Source organism: Schistocerca cancellata, chromosome 1 (assembly GCF_023864275.1).
Source record: "Schistocerca cancellata isolate TAMUIC-IGC-003103 chromosome 1, iqSchCanc2.1, whole genome shotgun sequence".
Classification (NCBI taxonomy): domain Eukaryota; kingdom Metazoa; phylum Arthropoda; class Insecta; order Orthoptera; family Acrididae; genus Schistocerca; species Schistocerca cancellata.
The window spans coordinates 790,099,968-790,119,304 of NC_064626.1; the positions used below are offsets into that span (position 1 = coordinate 790,099,968).

General features: G+C 38.0%; 1 protein-coding gene across 1 annotated transcript in view; it reads left to right on the forward strand.

Moving 5' to 3' along the window:
• LOC126103748 (ankyrin repeat domain-containing protein 17) overlaps nucleotides 1-19,337 on the forward strand; it is a 236,288-nt gene that overhangs the window by 131,207 nt on the left and 85,744 nt on the right. The window contains exons 22-24 of the mRNA XM_049912333.1: nucleotides 580-793; nucleotides 6,893-7,456; nucleotides 13,123-13,359. Of these exons, the coding sequence (XP_049768290.1) occupies nucleotides 580-793; nucleotides 6,893-7,456; nucleotides 13,123-13,359 (1,015 nt within the window). The remainder of the gene's footprint in view (nucleotides 1-579; nucleotides 794-6,892; nucleotides 7,457-13,122; nucleotides 13,360-19,337) is intronic.

Below are 19,337 nucleotides of genomic sequence, written 5' to 3' on the forward strand. Positions count from 1 at the left end.
ACAGACAAATTTGATGTCCCATCACACAATAGTAGTACAAACTGTTGTAAAGAAAAACTGAAATTTACTGCTACTTTAAGTAAATCTAGCTACTTGCATTGTTACATTGAGTGGAACTGCCACCAGTTTATTACCCAGAAGTCAGTTTGCTGCTGACTCTCAAATATCCTGTTTGTCAATGAAAACTAAGTAGTGACAGGTGAAGTTTGAATTAGTTTCTGGTATAGAAGTTTATAAAAAATTGTGAAAAATAAGCACATATCAAAAATAATAAAGATGAATTATCCAGAATATAGAAAAGCATAGAGGTGGCAGTATTATTTCACAGCATTGTTTGCCAAATATTGTAGTAGTAGTAGTAGTAGTAGTAGTAGTAGTGGTGGTTTTTTTTAATGAGACTTCAGTTTTATGCAAATACATGGAACATACGTTTCACACATTGACTGTATTAAATTCTTGTGTATTTAATGTATTTAACATTGAGAGAGTCTCATTGAAGCCTAAAAGCTGGATGTAATTATAAGTGGCTGTGTTAGGTTATTCATTGTGGTGTAAATAGTTAATTATATTGGATTGCAGGTGCAGCATGGGTCTGGGCTGCACCTGCAGTATCAACAGTATCAGCTCACAACTGGTCTTCACGTGGCAACAAGTGGTGTCCAGTCACTCGAAGTCACTGGTGGGATCCAGATTACAGGGTCAGCTGCAACTCCTCTGCAGACAACGCAAATACTAAATCCCAGATTAGGTTCTGCCTTTCAGTCACAACTGCTGTTGCAGACACCACAACTAGGTAAGATTTGCTTTAGTTTGTGTAATTCAAAGGGTGGAAAATATGATGGTTAATTCCTTTGCAAGGCAGTTGCAAGATACATGCGAATGTGTCAAATTAATTTAGGTTTAACAGTTGCCTGCTCACTTGAACGTGAGACTGCTAAATAAATTTTTGATAATTATTGTAAATTATTGTAACAGATACCAAGTATGACTGGTTATCTACAAGTGGTACAGAAATCAGGCTGGCGTTAGGAGTGGAAAGATTTGAAAAGGAGGCAGTAGTTGAGAGGAAAGGGAGACTAGTTTGCAGCCTATCCTTCTGTCATTTAATCTGAACATTGAGCATTGAAACCCTGGAGAAATTCAGAAAGTATGAGGGCTATTCGGAAAGTAAGGAACGTTTCCGTTGACGCCACTAGGCGTGCGCTGATCACGTATATTTTGGTATGTGTGTGCTCGGCAGCTCAGTTGACATCCATCTGTGGCAGTGGGAATGTCTCTGCACGTCTGGTTTTTTCGATAATCGAATTTGAAATGTTTGCTGCAATCAAAAACTCCGCCAGATGTGCGGTCTGTGATATGATTTTAGTTTCCAAAAAACCTAAAACCTATAGAAATTTATCGTGAACTGTGCGACGTGTGTGGAAACAACGTAATGAGTGAATGTTCCGTCCAGAAATTGTGCATTCGGTTTAAAAATGGCCGAACCAATGTTCAGGATGAAGAGAAGAGTGAATGCCTGAGCATTGTGTCTGATGATTTTGTCACTAAAGTTGATGAAACGATTCGTGAAAACAGTCGCTTCACCCTAACGGAACTTTTGCTTTCTTTTCCACAAGTTTCATGGACTTCGTTGTTTGAAATTCTCTCAAAAGCTAGGCTGCCACAAATTTTGTGCAAGATAGTGCCCAAAATACTTACAGAGCACCATAAAAAGAACAGCGAATGGAGGAAACGTCGACATCTCTGGAGGCCTACCACAAACATGGTGATTCATTACTGGATAGACACGTCAATTGCGAGACAAAATTACAGTCCATGAATTGTGGGCACACAAGGTCCTCCCAAATGTTTGCAAACCATGTCAGCAAGGAAGTTGATGGGTACAGTGTTTTGGGATAGGCAAGGTTTGCTTCTTATTGATTTTCTCGAAACATGGAACAACCATAAATTCTGTCTGGTACTGTCAAACTTTGCACGGCCTTAGAAGAGCAGTTAAAAACGAACGCCGAGGAAAGCTAATGTCCAAAATTTTGTTTTTGCATGACAATGCCCAACCTCACACGGTAATCTACACTAAAGAACTCCTTAATTAATTCAGATGGGGAATTTTCACTCACCCGTCCTACAGCCCCGATCTTGCACCAAACAACTTTCACTTATTTCCCAAGATGAAGAACAGGCTTGCTATGCAGCGCTTTGATGACGACGCGGAACTCCATGTGGGCGTGACTCACTGCCTGAAGTCTCAGGCGGCAGAATTTTATGACAAAGGTCTTTCAAAGCTTGTCCAGTGCTATGGTACGTGCCTCAGTGTGTTTGGTGATTATGTGGAAAAGTAGTACATCAATTGCTCTTTCCGATGTATATAATAAAATGTATTTCTTGTACTTAGTTTTTTTTTTAATGCCAAAATGTTCCCTATTTCCTGAATAGCTCTCGTATATAAAAAAGACGGTGAGAAGAAATAAAGACATAAAGGTTATCCCCCCCCCCCCCCCCCCCACCGCACACACACACATACAAATAAACAGGGACAGGTTAAAAAAATTCTTATAAAGCCTTGGTTTCTTGCTATGTTGTTGTATTTGTTCCATGACATAATTATAAAACTTTGTAAATTTTGTCATGAGACAGTCCAAGAAATAAATGTATATTGATAGAAAGCGTGTGTCCCTAAAGTTTTAGAGAAACAGCTTATGCTCTGTCCTACCTTCTGTTGCCTGTTGTCTTGCATTGTATTGGGTGTAGTGTTTTGAAAATGAACTGGACAAGAAGCAAGGAATATTGACGTGTCACACTTTGAGCTAGATGAATGCCTGTGGAATGTATGAAGTGCCATTTACAAAAATAATGAAATTAAACGAAGGTCACAGAAAGTTGCTGTGTTGCTAAGCACCAACAGCAGTGAGTGGTGGTGGGTGGGGGACTGATGTCTTTCATAGTGTAGTAGAGTCGTGAGAAAAGAAAATTTGAAGATAAACAAGAAATATGGAAATTTTATAGAATCTTTTTATAAACCATAGTGTTTTGGTTTTGATAGTTTCCAATTCTGGATGAAATTTAGTAAGCAAACAGCAAGGTTGCAAGTTCAGATTATTATTATTATTATTTTCACTATCAGTAGTTCACCTTTAAGCGACATTATTAACACTAGAATGATAAAAGAGGTCAAAATGACACCTGTCATACTTTTTCCTTCAATGTCGTACCCAATTGTTTTACTTCCTCTGTGAAATCATAAGACCTTTCCTAACCTTTTCTCCTCTTTGCAGTGCTGTATTAGGATTTACATATTATTATTATTATTATTATTATTATTATTATTATTATTATTTCCCAATGTGTGACTCGATAGACCTAGAATGGGGAAGGGGTCACTTTGACACTGCTGTAGTTTGTCTAATGTATATACGTAAATAATCAGTGAAACAGCAAATTGTTGCAGCTGGGCATGTGCACTTTCTGTCAGCCACAGTTGATATCAGATCATTCAGGTAACATCCTTTGTCCACGACACATTTTTGAACATGTCTCATTAGTGTGGGTTTTATGCTGAAGAAATGTTATATCTCTTAGTCAAGTCCGATGTTGGATCAGAAACTAACTTCACCGATGTAGGTGAGGATTTTGGACCAGAGACAAGGGAAGAAGATGACATTGTAAAAGAGGAGGGATTAGTAGATAAAGATTCAGATGTTGGTATACATCGATCTTCAGCTCATCATTCACAGCAGGCCAAATGGAATGCTTCTATGAAGATGGTTCCCAAGGTTGGAACCAAGTGGGAGATTCCCTATTTTTCACCTTCCAATTCATGCAAGGAAGTTGGTTGTGAAAGTTTTAAAGGAGTTAGAAGGCCTCTATGCATAAATTTGTTGTCATCGGTGCATTCCATCTTATTTTTGACAAACAATACCATCCATGTCTCGTGAGATAATATGAAGAATGAAATGCTTGGAAATTACTACAAAGAATTATTGGACCGTGTCTCTCAAGGACCTGGAAAAACTGATAGCAATCACATAGTCAGTGTGTCATTTGTATAAAAGATATATCTGTAATGAACTTGGGGTCTCATTCTTGGGAGCCTAGTTTTAGCCTCGATGTCGCCAAATTCATATTCGTGAGGAAAAAATCTTACCTCACAAAGCCTAGCATTCAGCGCACGTTGGTCTATTGACAGTTCATAGGATTTTGAAACACATCCCTTTTAATATTTTTGAATACATTCTAAGTTGATATCTGAACAAATCATAAATTGGTTTTTGAATGTGTGCTTAGTGTACATGTTGTCTCTGCCAGAGGAATCCCAGTCGAATCTAGAAATTAACTTTCCTGCATACAAAAGGGGACGGGGCTATATGAGCTGAGCGGAATACAGCCGAATGGGTGAATGCCAGTCTGTTATGTGGTTGACTGGGTTGGCAAATGATGAGCTTTGTTATAATTACTAGCGAAATCCATAGATTCAGACTAACAGAATGGAAGTAAACGATGAAAAGGAATAACAGATAAGAAAGCTTATGTATTAGCTCCTCAGTGTATACAAGAAAATAAAATTTTGACAGAACACTTTTGGCCAGATCACTACGCTTGTAAGTGCCAAATGTACAGACCCCGACTAGCAGCCGCCACATAAGTTCAGTTCTGGCAGTAGCGCAGAAAGGGCGTTGTATGAACACTTAATAATGCCCAACTGGAGAATAAATGCAAGATAACTAAACTGGTGATTGTGGCAGGGTTAGTGAAGTTGTGATTCTGGCAGGGTTAGTGAAGTTAACCAGAGAATGAGTTTTGACACTGACAGGAATAGTACAGAATTAGTGATGACAAGGAAGGAGAAGAAACGCCGACATCACACACATTATGGAAGAATATGAAGATTCCAAATTTATTCACAAATTTCATACTACTACTTTTTGATCTCGTGCTTGAGAAGCTGGAACGTATGAGTGAAGTGTGAAACTATTTCCTAGCACAAAGCTTTTTGCTTTTAGAAGGCCTAATAGGCATGTGATGTTGGTGCTTCGTGAATTATATTCTGTCGTACTATAGAAATGACCATTTGTGACAAAACAGTCTCGTTTATTTGGTGTGTGTTAAAAGTGCTGGAATATTAGATAGGCCTATTTCGTTTCATCTAGCAGACAGTGACAAAATAGACGTAATCAGATCAAGAAATCGCACCAATCTTGGTTACTATTTGTATTAATAGCTTTTTCAGTATTAGACAATGACATTTCGATTTTGCATATAGCAAAACGTTTGACTAGCTTTGATGAGGTAATAGATACTTTCGCAGAAAGGAAAGCATGCTGTGTAATGCTGTAGTAAGATCAGAGATAAAAGAAATGGTTTTATGTACCCTATATTTAATTTTATGTCGCACAAAACGGCAAGTTTTTAGCTAATAGACAGGATGTCAAACCGGCCGACTGGGAGCAGGAGAGGCTCCACAGGAAATTTTAGTTTCTACTGTCATGAAAATAATTTGATGGCATCCATTACAAAATATACATGTTTGAATCCATAGAGTGAAATACAGTGATGTGCGACAGAAAAATGGTGTGTGAAGAGGTGTGGCACTGCCACTTTGGCACACTTAAGACCAAATAACAGGTCTAACATTTTCTCGAATGTATATGTTTTACGTATCAGACTGTTTGGAAAGATTTGTGCTACAAAATGAATGTTTTTGAAAAGTCGATTTTTAAATTTTTGGCGTCCTATCTCAAACACTTAGGGGAGGGGGTGTCGGAAATATCGTAGATCTGGGGCAGATGCACAGAGCAGTGAGAGTTGTAGTGGGAAGGTAGATAGTCTCTACGTGACCCGTGTTAACATTTAGTGATTTTGCTGTTTCCTCTTCCTTTTACTGCTCTCACGTCATATGAAAACAAAATGGATTTCTGTGTCCGGGAGCTATCAAGTGAATTAAAACACATTCACATAATTACAGAGGTCTAAAATGTTGTTAGTTTCAGATCTTATTTTATTTCCACTTTTCTGACAGTCAAGCATTAATCGCCTTGCTTAATATTGAAGTTATTTTTGTCGGTTTGCAATAGAAATTTGACTTTCATTCATCTTCACCGTGAGGCAGTCTATTTATTTGAAATGAAGTGTTGTAATTCCATGCTATTGGCTAGTTTCAGCCGTTCATTGCATTCCACACGCATGTTTTCATCTTCTAGCACCTATGGCATTATGCTGTAAAAAAAGAACGAAACACGAGATAATACAGTTCTGGTACTCAAAGAAAATTTACATTCCATGAAAAGCTTAATGCCAGGTCATGGCCTACTTCATTGTGAATCTGGACATGCGAATGTGCACTAAGACGAATTATGCATTTTAGTATGGTTCATGAAATTCCAATGCTCTTGGGGTATCCTTTGATGTCTTGTTCCTTTTATGACATAATGTAAGATCTTTTAAAGTTTTACACGTACGAACATACAGGCTTCCTATGTCGCCGTAGCTGCGCAAGCGCAATGACGCCTATTATCTGGTGCTCTCTTGCAATTGCTGAAACAAACCTATTTCTGACAGGTCGTGGGAAAATATTGCGATTGGTGGTTTGAATTGTTTTCAAAGTAAATTTCCTTTTATGCAAGATGAACTATGTGTGAGATTGTACGATGAATTTCTTAAGTCACAGAGCACTTGACTCTCATTTAAAAATCAACTCTTTGAGGACGAGCCATTTATAAGAATTTTGGGCCCAAGAAGATAAGACATTTCACATCAAAGATCTCCAAATTTTTAAAATTATTATTATTGTTGTTTTGTGTTATTTATGCACTTCTTACTGCACAGTCTCAATGTTATTTCCATACACCATAGATAAATAAATAAATTGGTACTAAATGTGTTGTATGTTGGATTGTAGCATTTCCAGGACAAGCACTGCCTCCACCAGAATCTGGGTCAGAAGTTTCTGTGAGTTCGGGCCAATTGCAAACTCAAGCTCAACAACAGGCACAGGCATCTCAGCAGCTACAACAGCAACAGCACCACCATCACCACCACCATCACCATCAACCACAAACGCAGCAGCAGCAGCAGCAGCAACAACAACAACAACAACAACAGCAGCAGCAAATACCATCACCCCAACAACAGCAGCAACCTCCACCACCACAGCAGCAACAGCAACACCATTCACAGCCATATGTGTTGCAGCAGCAGTGCTCTGCAGTGCAGGTCCAAGTTGCAACACAGACACAGGCTACAAATGACAAAAAAGCAAGCGTTGCATCAATTTCTGTGCCTGTATCCACAACTGCTCCTGCTACTGCCGTTGCTGCTGCTCCCCCTCAGACAACAACAGGGAAAGGCAAGAAGTTAAGATATCCCCTTACATTACGCCAGCCACCAAATCAGCAAGGAACTGCAGCTGCTCCAGCATTTAGTTCGCAGAATATAAACTCCAGTCTAGAATGGTTTGAGAAAGGTAAGAAGATAAGTGTCACATTGACATCTTGTTGAAAATGGTATGTCTTAGCATTTTGCTATTTAAATTTTAAAGATGTTCATAGTTATCTTTGCTGTAATAGATTAAGTTACCACTACCTAGACACAATAACACACACACACACACACACACACACACACACACACACACACACAAATATCAAGCTTTCGCAACCCGCGGTTGCTTCATCGGGAAAGAGGAAAGGAGATAGGAGATGGAAAGACAAAAGGATGCGGGCTTTAAGGGAGAGGGTAAGGAGTCATTCCAATCCCGGGAGCAACTGTGGGTTGCGAAAGCTTGAATTGTGAATTGCGCGTGTGTGCGTGTGTGTGTGTGTGTGTGTGTGTGTGTGTGTGTGTGTGTGTGTGTGTGTGTGTCAACATACCAATGCTTTCGTTTGGTAAGTTACATTCCTGACACTGACAGGAAAATTGTAGTTTGGTAGAATTATGTTGGTCGTATCTTTGTGCAAGACAGAGTATACAATAAGGGTGATGTAGAAAGCAACTAGCAGGTCCATAAATTGCAAAATAAAAATGGGAGAGCTATACTAACAATGAAAATACTGAGAAAAGCATCCACCATGGAGTATATACAGGAATTTGAAGTAATACAGACCTACAGATGGCATGAGTCAGAAATGAATTCTATTGTGATTATACAAAGACTGAGAACTTTTGTTACAGTGAAAAGAAGAAAATTATGTGGTTACTCTATGAGAAACTTAAAAGTACCGATTAATGCAACTGATTTCAAAAGGAAGATAGATGGTTGAGGGGGAAAGACATGCCAAGGTAGTGTGGCTACAAAGTATCATCAAAGTGAACTGGCTTATAAACAGCTGGACACCTGAAACATACAGCAATGAATAAGGTGAGAATGTGTCAGCCAGATGGTTCCAAGCATCTGGTAAGGGATCGTATATATATCAGGAGGAGGAGTAATAATAATAATAATAATAATAATAATAATAATAATAATAATAATAATGAGAGAGAGAGAGAGAGAGAGAGAACCTAACCTAACCTAACCTAACCTAACCTAACCTAACCGAGAGAGAGAGAGAGAGAGAGAGAGAGAGAATCATATTGAGTGTACACACATGCATCACTGAAATCTGAAAGGCGCATGTGTTCAGTGATGAACCATATCTTCATTGATAATTGCTCTTCTGTTGAATGAATTTAGCCCTTCAATAACATTGTTGTGAAACAGTGACAAGAAAACCTGTGCTTCCACTTACACCACTAAACACAATGTAGTTATTTGTTAGGCTGCTAGTTGTAGTTGCAGGAGACAAAATAGTAGCAGAATGGATAGTTTACACTTTAAACAACTTCCATTGATTCAGAACTTAGGAGCCCAGTGGTCAAGAAAGTTCACATTCATGTTGCCTTTGTAAACATTACTTTAAGGCTACAGCTTGATGTGAACGTACAAAATTTGAAGCGACTGATAAAGCCACGTTAATACAGTAGTTGCTCTTAAACAGTATACAGTAGTTGCTCTTTGTAGAGCCACTTTCATAAAATGCAACTCTATACCTTCTGTACAGATCTCTTAAACTAACTGTTATGCATGGACTTCATTGTGTATCACATCATTCCTTATCTTATTCCATCATATTTTGGCCATAATTATGACCCACTTAATACCCCTGCTGGTATTTTACTTGTATAGTTTTCTGGTATGTCTGCTGGTCTGATAAGATTCCAAACGCTGTGTAGGTACGTACAAAGTTATGTTGGAGAATGCTACTATACTAGGGAGTAGTGAAAGTGGCAGTTTACATCCCTTCATTTATATGTGCCAGCGAGAGGTTTTTGGTCCACTCAGCGTGGTACATAACTCTCGATCACACACAGTTGCCACAATGTCACTGCTGTCACAGATACTAACCAGGGAACATCATAAAATGAGAAGATTACCAGAGATACGTTGTTAACTAGGTTAACACCACATTTCATTCATGTTGCTGCTGGAATTGCTTTGCAACTTTGCTACCCATCATTTGCTTGTGTGTTCACGCTATGGAAATGTGTGCTTCTGGAGATTTTTCATTGCATAGTATTGCTATTTTTGTTTGAAGTTTCATGACACACAGAGCCAAATAAAGGAAGTCATATTCAAGGTATATTAATTTCTTGCGATTTTAAACAAAATATCTGAAACCTTATCAGCACCACAGACTAAAATAGCAAACGCCTGTGGTGTTTCACTGATTTGAAAGATTAACAGAAAGACCTTGTTCATTATATTCTGTTGGGATTTTATGTTTGTGGTGTGTATCCAACAACACACAAGATGGCAGGTCTTTTATATGACAAGATTGTTTTCACTGGGGGCTGCCATTCATGTGGATTCATTCTTAAATCTTTGATTCAGGTACAGAAAATGCAAAGATGGCAGACACATTCTGATGAAGAGATCACATATGTGGCACCTAGGGCAACTTTTCTGAGAAAAATGCACATCATCAGAAAAAAAAATTGTCATCTTATTTGTTATTTATCTTCGTGAGACATGGTTCAATCACAGTCTCACCAGGAAACACATTCGCAGATTTTGAAGGGTAACAGCAGTTTGAAAGTGCCAGCTGGGTAACTGACCTACTGTCTGTCGTGCAGTATCATCTTACTGTGGTTTTATCAAAAGTGCAAAGTTAATATTTACATCCTGCAGTTCCAGTGATTGTCATGAGGAGATTAATAAGAATATATTTAAACACAGGTTTATAGATCTGTAGTGTACTTTAGAATAGTGGTGTGTGATCATCATGGATAATGCTATCCAAAATACAACACAGTAGTAGATTTACAGGCAAGTTGGATCCAGTAATTGTACTTTCAGGTTTAAAGAGGTGTAGAATTTACTTGAGGAAGCAGTCAATGAGTTAACAGTGGAAGGCAGGATTAAATGGGTATGCTGTGCTGAAGATCTGCAAGAAAAAGACTTTTATTGTCATTGCTCTAAATGACTCCTCAGATAGTGAGTTTATGGATATCTTTAGTTTTTGAGAACAGAGAAAGAAATAAAATGGAATAAATAAGTTTCTTGTTCCTCCACAAACTGCAAATGCTGTGCCCTTTCACTGCTCCCATTCATTTTGTCTTCTCTTTCCTTTCTGCTCCTAAAAATATACCAATATGAGGAACTATACCCACAAGACGTACCCTGCCTTTGCTGACACGTTTATCAATGTTACTTGTGGGGAATAGAAGACCCTTGTTTTCTGCTTTGAATTGAGATTAAAACGTAACATGCAAAGCATTTGAGTGCTTAAATGCCGACATAATCAAAGCTGAAATATCTTTGTAATTTAACAGATAGGCAATAAGTGTTTTTGGCTGTAACATACCTCCTGAATCACACAAGAATGCATTAATATGAAGAGGTTACTGTTTCACCCAATATTTTCCAAAAAATGTTTTTTTGATGTCGTTTTGCAGTCATAATAAGTTGTTAAAAATAAGAAACTATTTTTATTGCCTTGTGCAGTCTGCCAGTTATGGGTATCAATATTATTTCAAGTGTTTGCATGGTAATTCATTGTGCATACATGTGCCAGGCAGCATTGTCCAATGACATTGTTTGTCAGGTTTGCATTATTCCCATGTTAAAATCATTTCATTATTAAAATCAGTGTAATGTATTATCATTCCATGCCTTTCCAGACCCACTGCATAAGTGGATTTTTCTGCTGGTGTTAACTCCCTGACTTCTGTAGTCTCTTGAAAATTTGGAAGGCACCAAGCACAATGTTTCTTTTTTCCCCTCCACTGAAGTATACATACAGTTTTCATCCAAATTCATTTTTCACCCTATTGATATTTTTACTCGTAACTTGTGAATAGGGTTCATAAGAGGCCATTAAGCTCTAAGGCTGATTTGAACAAGTTTACCACCCTCCAGCAGAAATTCAGAATAGGGTTTTTGATGCCACTCTGAATGGCAGAATGTGATGAAGTTTTCACAGAGCTATACTTTGAAGATAACAAAGAAAAAACCAGGAAAATGTCTGTGCCACCATGATTTTATTTAAAAGGTGCCAAATACTTGACTGGCATGTGTGGATTGTAGAATACTGTGTCAAATTGAACTTTCGTGATGAAATGATACAGCAAGGTACAAACAGCAGTCATTGCACCTCTGCCTAGAACGACAGTTTTCTTTTTCAGTTAATAAAATATATTGGTGTTATATGTCATGGGTAAATACATTCTACGTTTGGGCATGTGATCACCTTGCTAGCTGCTTTGGTAAGTTGTTGTTGTGTATAGCAAAACTAGTAGTGATCTGTGCTGATGGGTATAATATTCTATTCTTTTATATTTGAACTTTGACCATTGAAGGCTCATTTTAAAAAGTTCCCATAACTATTGGGAAATAGAGAAGAGGTTGATTTTCAGTGCATCTAAAATAGTTTACTGTTGTGTTCTGTTTCCTTACACTGTAATGGAATTTACTGACCACTTGATAAAGCAGAATAGATAATTCCTGGTAATCAGCACAATCTTTAAATGCTGCTAAATTGCTTCCACTCTCTATTGAAGAATTTTGAAAGTTCGGTGGAATATAGTAGTTAATTCAAAATTACGTATTCCTATTTGTTATCTTTATTTCAGAGATAATACAGGGCTATTCAAAAAGAAGGAACAGATTTCATTATTTATTGCTTCAAAAGAACATAATATAGAAACACAATTACAGTGTTTCTGGAAAGAGAAAAGATCAAATTTTTACACATTCAATGTAAGCACCATGTCTTACTTGACTAATATCAAAACGATGGCTCATTTCTTGTGACACATGAAGCAATGGTTTCATTATCGAATTCACAGCTTCAACAGTGCGATGTCGCAGACGTTCAAGGGTGTCAGGCATAGTGGGGATAAAAACTCCATCTTTTATGTAACCTCATTGATAAGTCACAAGGTGTGAGGTCTGGAGACCTGGGAGGCCACCCATGAAGAAGTTCCTCTTCTACTCCCCCTCTTTCAATCCAACATTCTGGAATATTGTTGGTCGTATTTATCGCCAGTGGTATCCCAGGTCTCCAGACCTTACACATTGTGACTTTTACCTCTGGGCTTTCATAAAAGATGGCACTTTTGTCCACCCTCTGCCTGACACTCTTGAAAGTCTGTGACATTGCATTGTTGAAGCTGTGAATTTGATAACGAGAGACAACTGTTTTGTATGTGACAGGAAATGACACTGTTTTGATATTAGTCGTGTAATACATGGTACTCATATTGAATACATAAAAATTTATACTTTCCTCTTTCCATGAACATTGGAATTGTATGTCTATATTTTGTAGTTTGAAATCTGTTCCTTGTTTAGAATAGCCCTGTACGTAAAAAGCATGAAGGCATTACTTTTGCCAAAACTGTCACACCAAAGGAAACTATGCAGAACTACAGCAATCAGTTTTGCTTCTGAAAATGAGAAACATCTTATTGTGCCTGAGTACAGTCATTTCAATCGTCTTTTCATTTTTAGATACCCCTCATCACACTACTAGCAATATTAGGGCATAGGCTAAACAATTTAAAGGCCATTACAAATTGTTATTTGTGATGTTTGTGCTACCAATATGAAAAGCTTCTCAAAGTGATACAACTTAATTTACATTGTTTCAGGTGAGGTTGTGGCGCAAGAGTGTAATGGTGCATGTGTTTCGGGAGTAGCTGCAGCTTCAACAGCTATGGGGTCAAGAACAGCTTCTGGGGGCACACCTCAGTGCCCCCAAGCTCCTTTCTCCTGTATGGATGTTGATTCAGAGACTGATAGTAACCATGATACAGCACTAACGCTAGCCTGTGCCGGTGGTCATGAGGAACTTGTTGAACTGCTGCTTTCACGTGGAGCTGATATAGGTAAGTTAGTTACTTAATGTTAAACACTTTTGGTAATAGTGTGTTTTTTTAGAACTTTACATCATTTCAGACAGTAATTATTTCTGTGGTACTGTAATGTTAGCGGCCATGTAGATTCACAAGAAACTTTTGAGAAAGCCATGAAGGATATATAATAAAGTCTATAATGTCAATGAAGGAAGAAATTTTGAATTATGGTTCACTAACTTTAAAATTACAAAGATACTACTGAAAAATATAATAATCATTTTTCTACAAAATTAAAAAAGTGCATGGAGTGGCATATGGTCAGCACACCGTTCTCCTGGCGATTTTGCAGACTTTCTGGACTGTGGAGTCACCACTACTTGTTAAAGTAACTCCTCATTTAGCACTACGAACTGAGTGCACACCATACCAGTCCTCCAAGCAAGGAAAAATTCTTGACAGAACAGGGAATCACATGCAAATCCTCTGCATGACAGCCATTTATGCTGATAACTATGGAGGGGAACTGATGTGATTATTTACGTATTTCAATGCAGTCATTATAATCTCCTGTGCCCATACAATCATTAGTTTCTTAATTTTTGGAGCATTTATGTCTTTATTACGTAGAAGGTTGCCTTGACTGAGGTTGGTACTGAGGAATCCACGCCTTATCCGTGGTAATAGTCTGCATTAGGAATTTAACTGTTTTATTGAAACACATGAAGTGCTGCATGGACATGCACATTTTGTTTCATTTGTGCTCTAGAGTCAATCCTTGAGGGACCAAACTTTATGAAAATTCAAGTGCCTAAGATCATTGACTATGCAGTTCTGTGAGGAAATCAGAGGGTTCATGTAATGTTATAAATTGTCATGTGACAATTTCCATAGATTATTCTTCCAATCTTGCAACGTGGAATCACTGGAAATCTCCAGAGGGCAACTAGGGCACTCCTTGTTTGTTATTATGTATCATTCTTTGTTGAATTAGTAAACGTCCTTAAAAGGTGATAGTGACAGTGTTATGTTAGTCTTTTCCACATCCATTTCTCCATTCAGCCATTCATACACATTACTTCAATACTATATTATGCAAAAGCCTTAAAGGACTTAATGGATAACAATTAATGAGATTCACAAAATTTATTATTGGAACTGTTCCTTCTTCAAATAATCCCATATACCATAATACATAGCAAACTCCTTCACCCTGAAATTTCAGATGTAAAGAAAATAATTGAACATGTTCTCAAAGTGAATGCAGTTTTATCCCAGTTACATCCAAACACGTGCATTGAAATGTATCTGTATCTCAGTGTCACTGCTGACCAACTGGGCCTAACTCAGATATTTAGAAAATACCAAAGAAAAGTAAATAATACTGCATGTAAAGCTGTAGGATCCTTGCAAAATCCTGTGTTTATCTGAACATAGCTTTCTGTGAAGTACAGCCTTCCTTTCTGTGAAGTACAGCGTTCACCATATGTGGGACACATTTCTTAATGAATGTCCTCTTTGGACAGTGCCTTGTTCAGATATTCTTCTTGTCAGATACCCTCCAGTAGCAAGTCTGCCATCTTTAACTGACTGCTTGTCACTAACCTCTTTGCAGTATTCTGTTATGTGCCGATTACAGTCTCACCCTTGTAATCAAGCAGAAATAATCTTAAAGTGTAAACATGTTATACCACTACACAACTTGTATCAGAATATTTTTAACTATTGTCTGTGTGACTACTAAAGCTGCTGACAGAATGTAATGAAATAATTTAAAAAAAAATCCTGATAACTGTGAGTAGGTCTCGCACGCATGGTTCCTGACAAATTTAATTATGTATGTAGATAATTCTCGATTCCCAGGAATTGAGAATTTTGATGATTATTGCTTGTTACCAGTATTGATACTGGCAAGATATCAAAATAGGTGACAAAAGTGGCCATATTTATTGATTGCATTGACATAGCTCAATTTTTTTTCACTGCTAAGGGACCATAGACTTCAGTATGTGACATAAATTTCAGCTTGATGCATTGACCCATTCCTGAGAAAAAGGGGTCTTGACAGACACTGGGATACATGACCATTTTTTTGTGATGTAATTTAAAGTTAACAATTTCAAATTTATTCCTTTCCTTGTACTGTGAAACCTTGCTGCTTGCCAAATTTCAGGATTCTAGGTCAAGTTGGATTTCCTATAGGTTTTGATGAAGGTGTTTGTATCAAAAATAAGTCATGTAAGTGACCACATCTCATCTGCATTGACTTAAAAGCCTAGTTATTTTACACTGCCTGGAAACCATAGACTGTAGTATGTAAAATAAATGTCTACTTCATACGTCTACCAATTCCTGGAAAAAGTTTGTATTTAATAAGACAGACAACAAAGTGATCTTATAAGGATCCCTTTTATGCCGATTGAGGTCACAACCCTTGTAATTTTTTTGGTTTTATTTTTGTCTGCATATTCCATCACCATTCCATTGGGGCAGGGCGGGGGGGAGAGTCTGCTGTTTATTCTGTATCTCACTAGACTTAAAAGTTAGCAAATAGTGAAATGCCTTACTCTTTGCGTATCAACATTTTCCAAAGACCTTGTTTTGATATCTTAAACATAAAAGGGCTATTTGGAAAGTAAGGTCGAATAGGTCACGAACTGGAAACGACAGTGAAAATCTGAAGCAGCTTTGTGCAGATGTGGTGGTGTGTTGTCCCTACAATGCCTGTGGATCACACAGTGAGCACATAAAGATACTAGAAGAATAATGTCTCCTGCCAAGTACAGGTGACCACTGCAGGGTTTTGGCTGATTTAATACAAAATGTGCTTGTCATGAAGAAGGAAATGCATGACATCTCCTGGCCGCACACTGCTGGGACAAAGAGTACCCCACTGCAGCATTTTCGATTGGAAGCATTTTATCACCCTCCAAACAGCCCAGACTTGGTGCCCTCTGATGTTTCTCTCTCCTCAAAGGAGGCAACGTTATGGCACAGACAACTCACTGCAGACCAGCATAGAGAAGTGGTGGAAGGCACATGCATCTGCCTTCTATGAGGAGGGTATTAGAAAGCTGGTACAGTGCTACAATGGATGTTGAAGTCAGGTATGTAGAGAAGTAGCTGGAAGGTGTGGCAAACCATTGCAAATAAATAAGTTTAGATTTTCACTGTGGTTTATATTTCATGACTGATTAAATCTTACTTTCTGAATAGCAGTTGTGTTAAGAAATATCAGGGTTAGCTGTAGATAAGAGCTGCTGGACATGCAATAGTCTGTTTTCAGTAAACTCCTAAGTGGTATGAAAGTACCTGTTAATGCAGTGTAGAATTAGATTCTGAGCGAGTTGATAAATGTCAGACAAAATGAAGTTCAGCAAATTAAATATAAAATGGGAGGAAAGCTTTAAGCTCAATACGGACTGGCGTGCTGTTACTATTTAAAACATATTTATTTCATATTGGAGTGAAGATTGGCTGTTCTTCCAGCTTTAAAAATAATTTAATACATTGGCTGCATTTTTTATGCAGCTTCATATGGCCCTTAGAGCACCAAATGTAAAGTATCTAGCAACCAAATTTTGTTTCCTACTCCCGGCCTAGTGCAAGGCTTTAGATTTGATGCTAGTTCAGCAACTTGCATGTCAGTTCTTCTGGTGTTTTATTCAGCGATTTGTCACTTGGTCTCATAAGCAAGTGTGGACACTGTTCCAGGCCTTGCTGCCACGGAAAAGTCTGTAAAAGTTTACCAGGAATCAAACCTAGGACCCCCACTGGACTGTGGGGGGCACCCAGAGCTGTGAAGTGTGACTGTATGATGATGAGAAATAATATAATTTTGTGGCTTTCTACCAGGTGTGGAAGTGTGAAACCGGAATTTCCCTATAGATGGTGCTAGCCATTCAGTGTAGAGCCTGAGAGACCGCATCTGCAGCACCATCTGCTTCCTGTAATGGCTTACGACGAATGTCAACACACAGTAACCCAAGTTTCATACATTGGTATCTGTTTCAAACCCACAAACATGTAGAGTTTTGTGTCTGTGAGCTATGATTTGCAGACAGCATTGGGTTTCTGTTATCATTTGAAGAAAACTGCTGTAGAATCTCATTGAATGCTTGTTGAAGCTTATGGCTAACATGGTCTGGGGAAAACAGTGTTTTGAGTGGTTCAGAAAATTCAAAAGTGGTGATATTGAAATGAGAAACGACGAGTGTGGGAAACCACCAAGAAGTTCGAAGACAACGAATTGCAGGCCTTATTAGATGAAGATCATACTCAAACGCAACACTAACTCGCAGAACAATTGAATGTGATGCAAAAAGCCATTTCTCTTTGGTTGAAAGCTATGGGAAAATGGGTTCTGCATTAACTAAGTGAAAGACAGCAAATCAATCGAAAGACCACTTGTGAAATGCTGCTCGCCAGATACAAAAGAAACTGTTTTCTCCATCAAATAGTGGCAGGTGATGAAATGGATATATTTTGAGAATCCCAAGCGTCGTAAATTGTGGGTGAATCTAGTAAAACCATTGACATCCACTGCAAGACCAAATCACTTTGGCAAGAAGAGAATGCTCTGTGTTTCGTGAGATTGGAAAGGTGTCATCTATTCTAAACTTCTAAAATCTGGTGAAACCATTAACACTGGTCATTACCAACAGAAAAGATCGATTTAAATCGAGCATTACGTGAAAAATGACCATAATATGGAAAAAGGTGAGACACTGATAATTGATCCAGGATAATGCCTTATCACACATAGCAAAACGGGTCAGGGAAACAATCAAGGCATTCTTGGGAAATACTAGGGCATGCGACTTATTCTCCAGACTTGCCTCTGTCCGATTGTCATAAGAACTGTTTTGTGTGGTACTCATAGCCTGCCAGAGAGATGGGAGAGACATGTAAGTAGCAGTGGAGATTATTTTGAATAAAATATTGTTTGTCAGTTTCAGACAAGTCATGTAATTATTGCAACTTCTGTTGCAAAGGAAATGCGTCGTTTTCAACAAAAAACACCGCACACACACACACACACACACACACACACAAACACAAACACAAACACAAACACAAACACAAACACAAACACAAATGTCTGCCAAAAGCAAAATATGTCAAAGGTGTTAGGACAAAGACTATGCAATACTTCGTAACAACAAACTGCTTCAGATAAGTGTGACTTCACAATTGTTTACATTAGGTTCATTTGAGCAGTTGCCAGAGGGCTAATATGCGTGCGCAGTTCTGTCACATATGAGCAATAACTTCTCCCACTTCTGGCCACTTGAAGCCATATGTTAACTGGAAAAATTTTTCTGACATGCCCAAGCTGCCAGATTCGCACAGAGCAGTCTTAAGTTGTAGTGAATGGGGTGGGGTTAGTATGTACGTGACTCGTGTTTACATTTAGTGATTTTGCGGTTTCCTCTTAGTTTGCAGCTCCCACATCAAATAGAAACAAAATGAATTTCTGTGACTGGGAGCTATCAAGTGGATTAAAACACATCACGTAATTACAGAAGGCAGAAATATGTTGTTAGTTTCAGTTTACTGTTTTTATTTTATTTTATTTCCATGTTTTTATCAGTCAAGCATTAATGGCTTTATAGAACAATGAAGCTATTTATGTCAGTTTGATAAAGAAATTAGGCTTTTTATTAATCTTTTCTGCTGAATGAAGTGTTTCATTCCACAGTATAGGCTAGTTCAAACTGTTCGCTGAATTTCAGGTGCATGTTTTCATCTTCTGGCATGTATGACATTATGCCATGATTAGGTACCAAACATGAGATAGTACAGTAGTGGTACTCCAAGAATACGTACATCTTGAAAACCTTAATGTTAAGTTGGGACCTACTTCATTGAGAATCTGGACATACGAATGTGCACTTAAAGCCGAATTATGGATTTTAGTATGGTTTATGAAATTCCCGATGCTCTTAGGGTATCCTCTGAAAAGGTAAGATCTCTTAATGCTTTATATGTCTGAACATATGGGCTTCCTG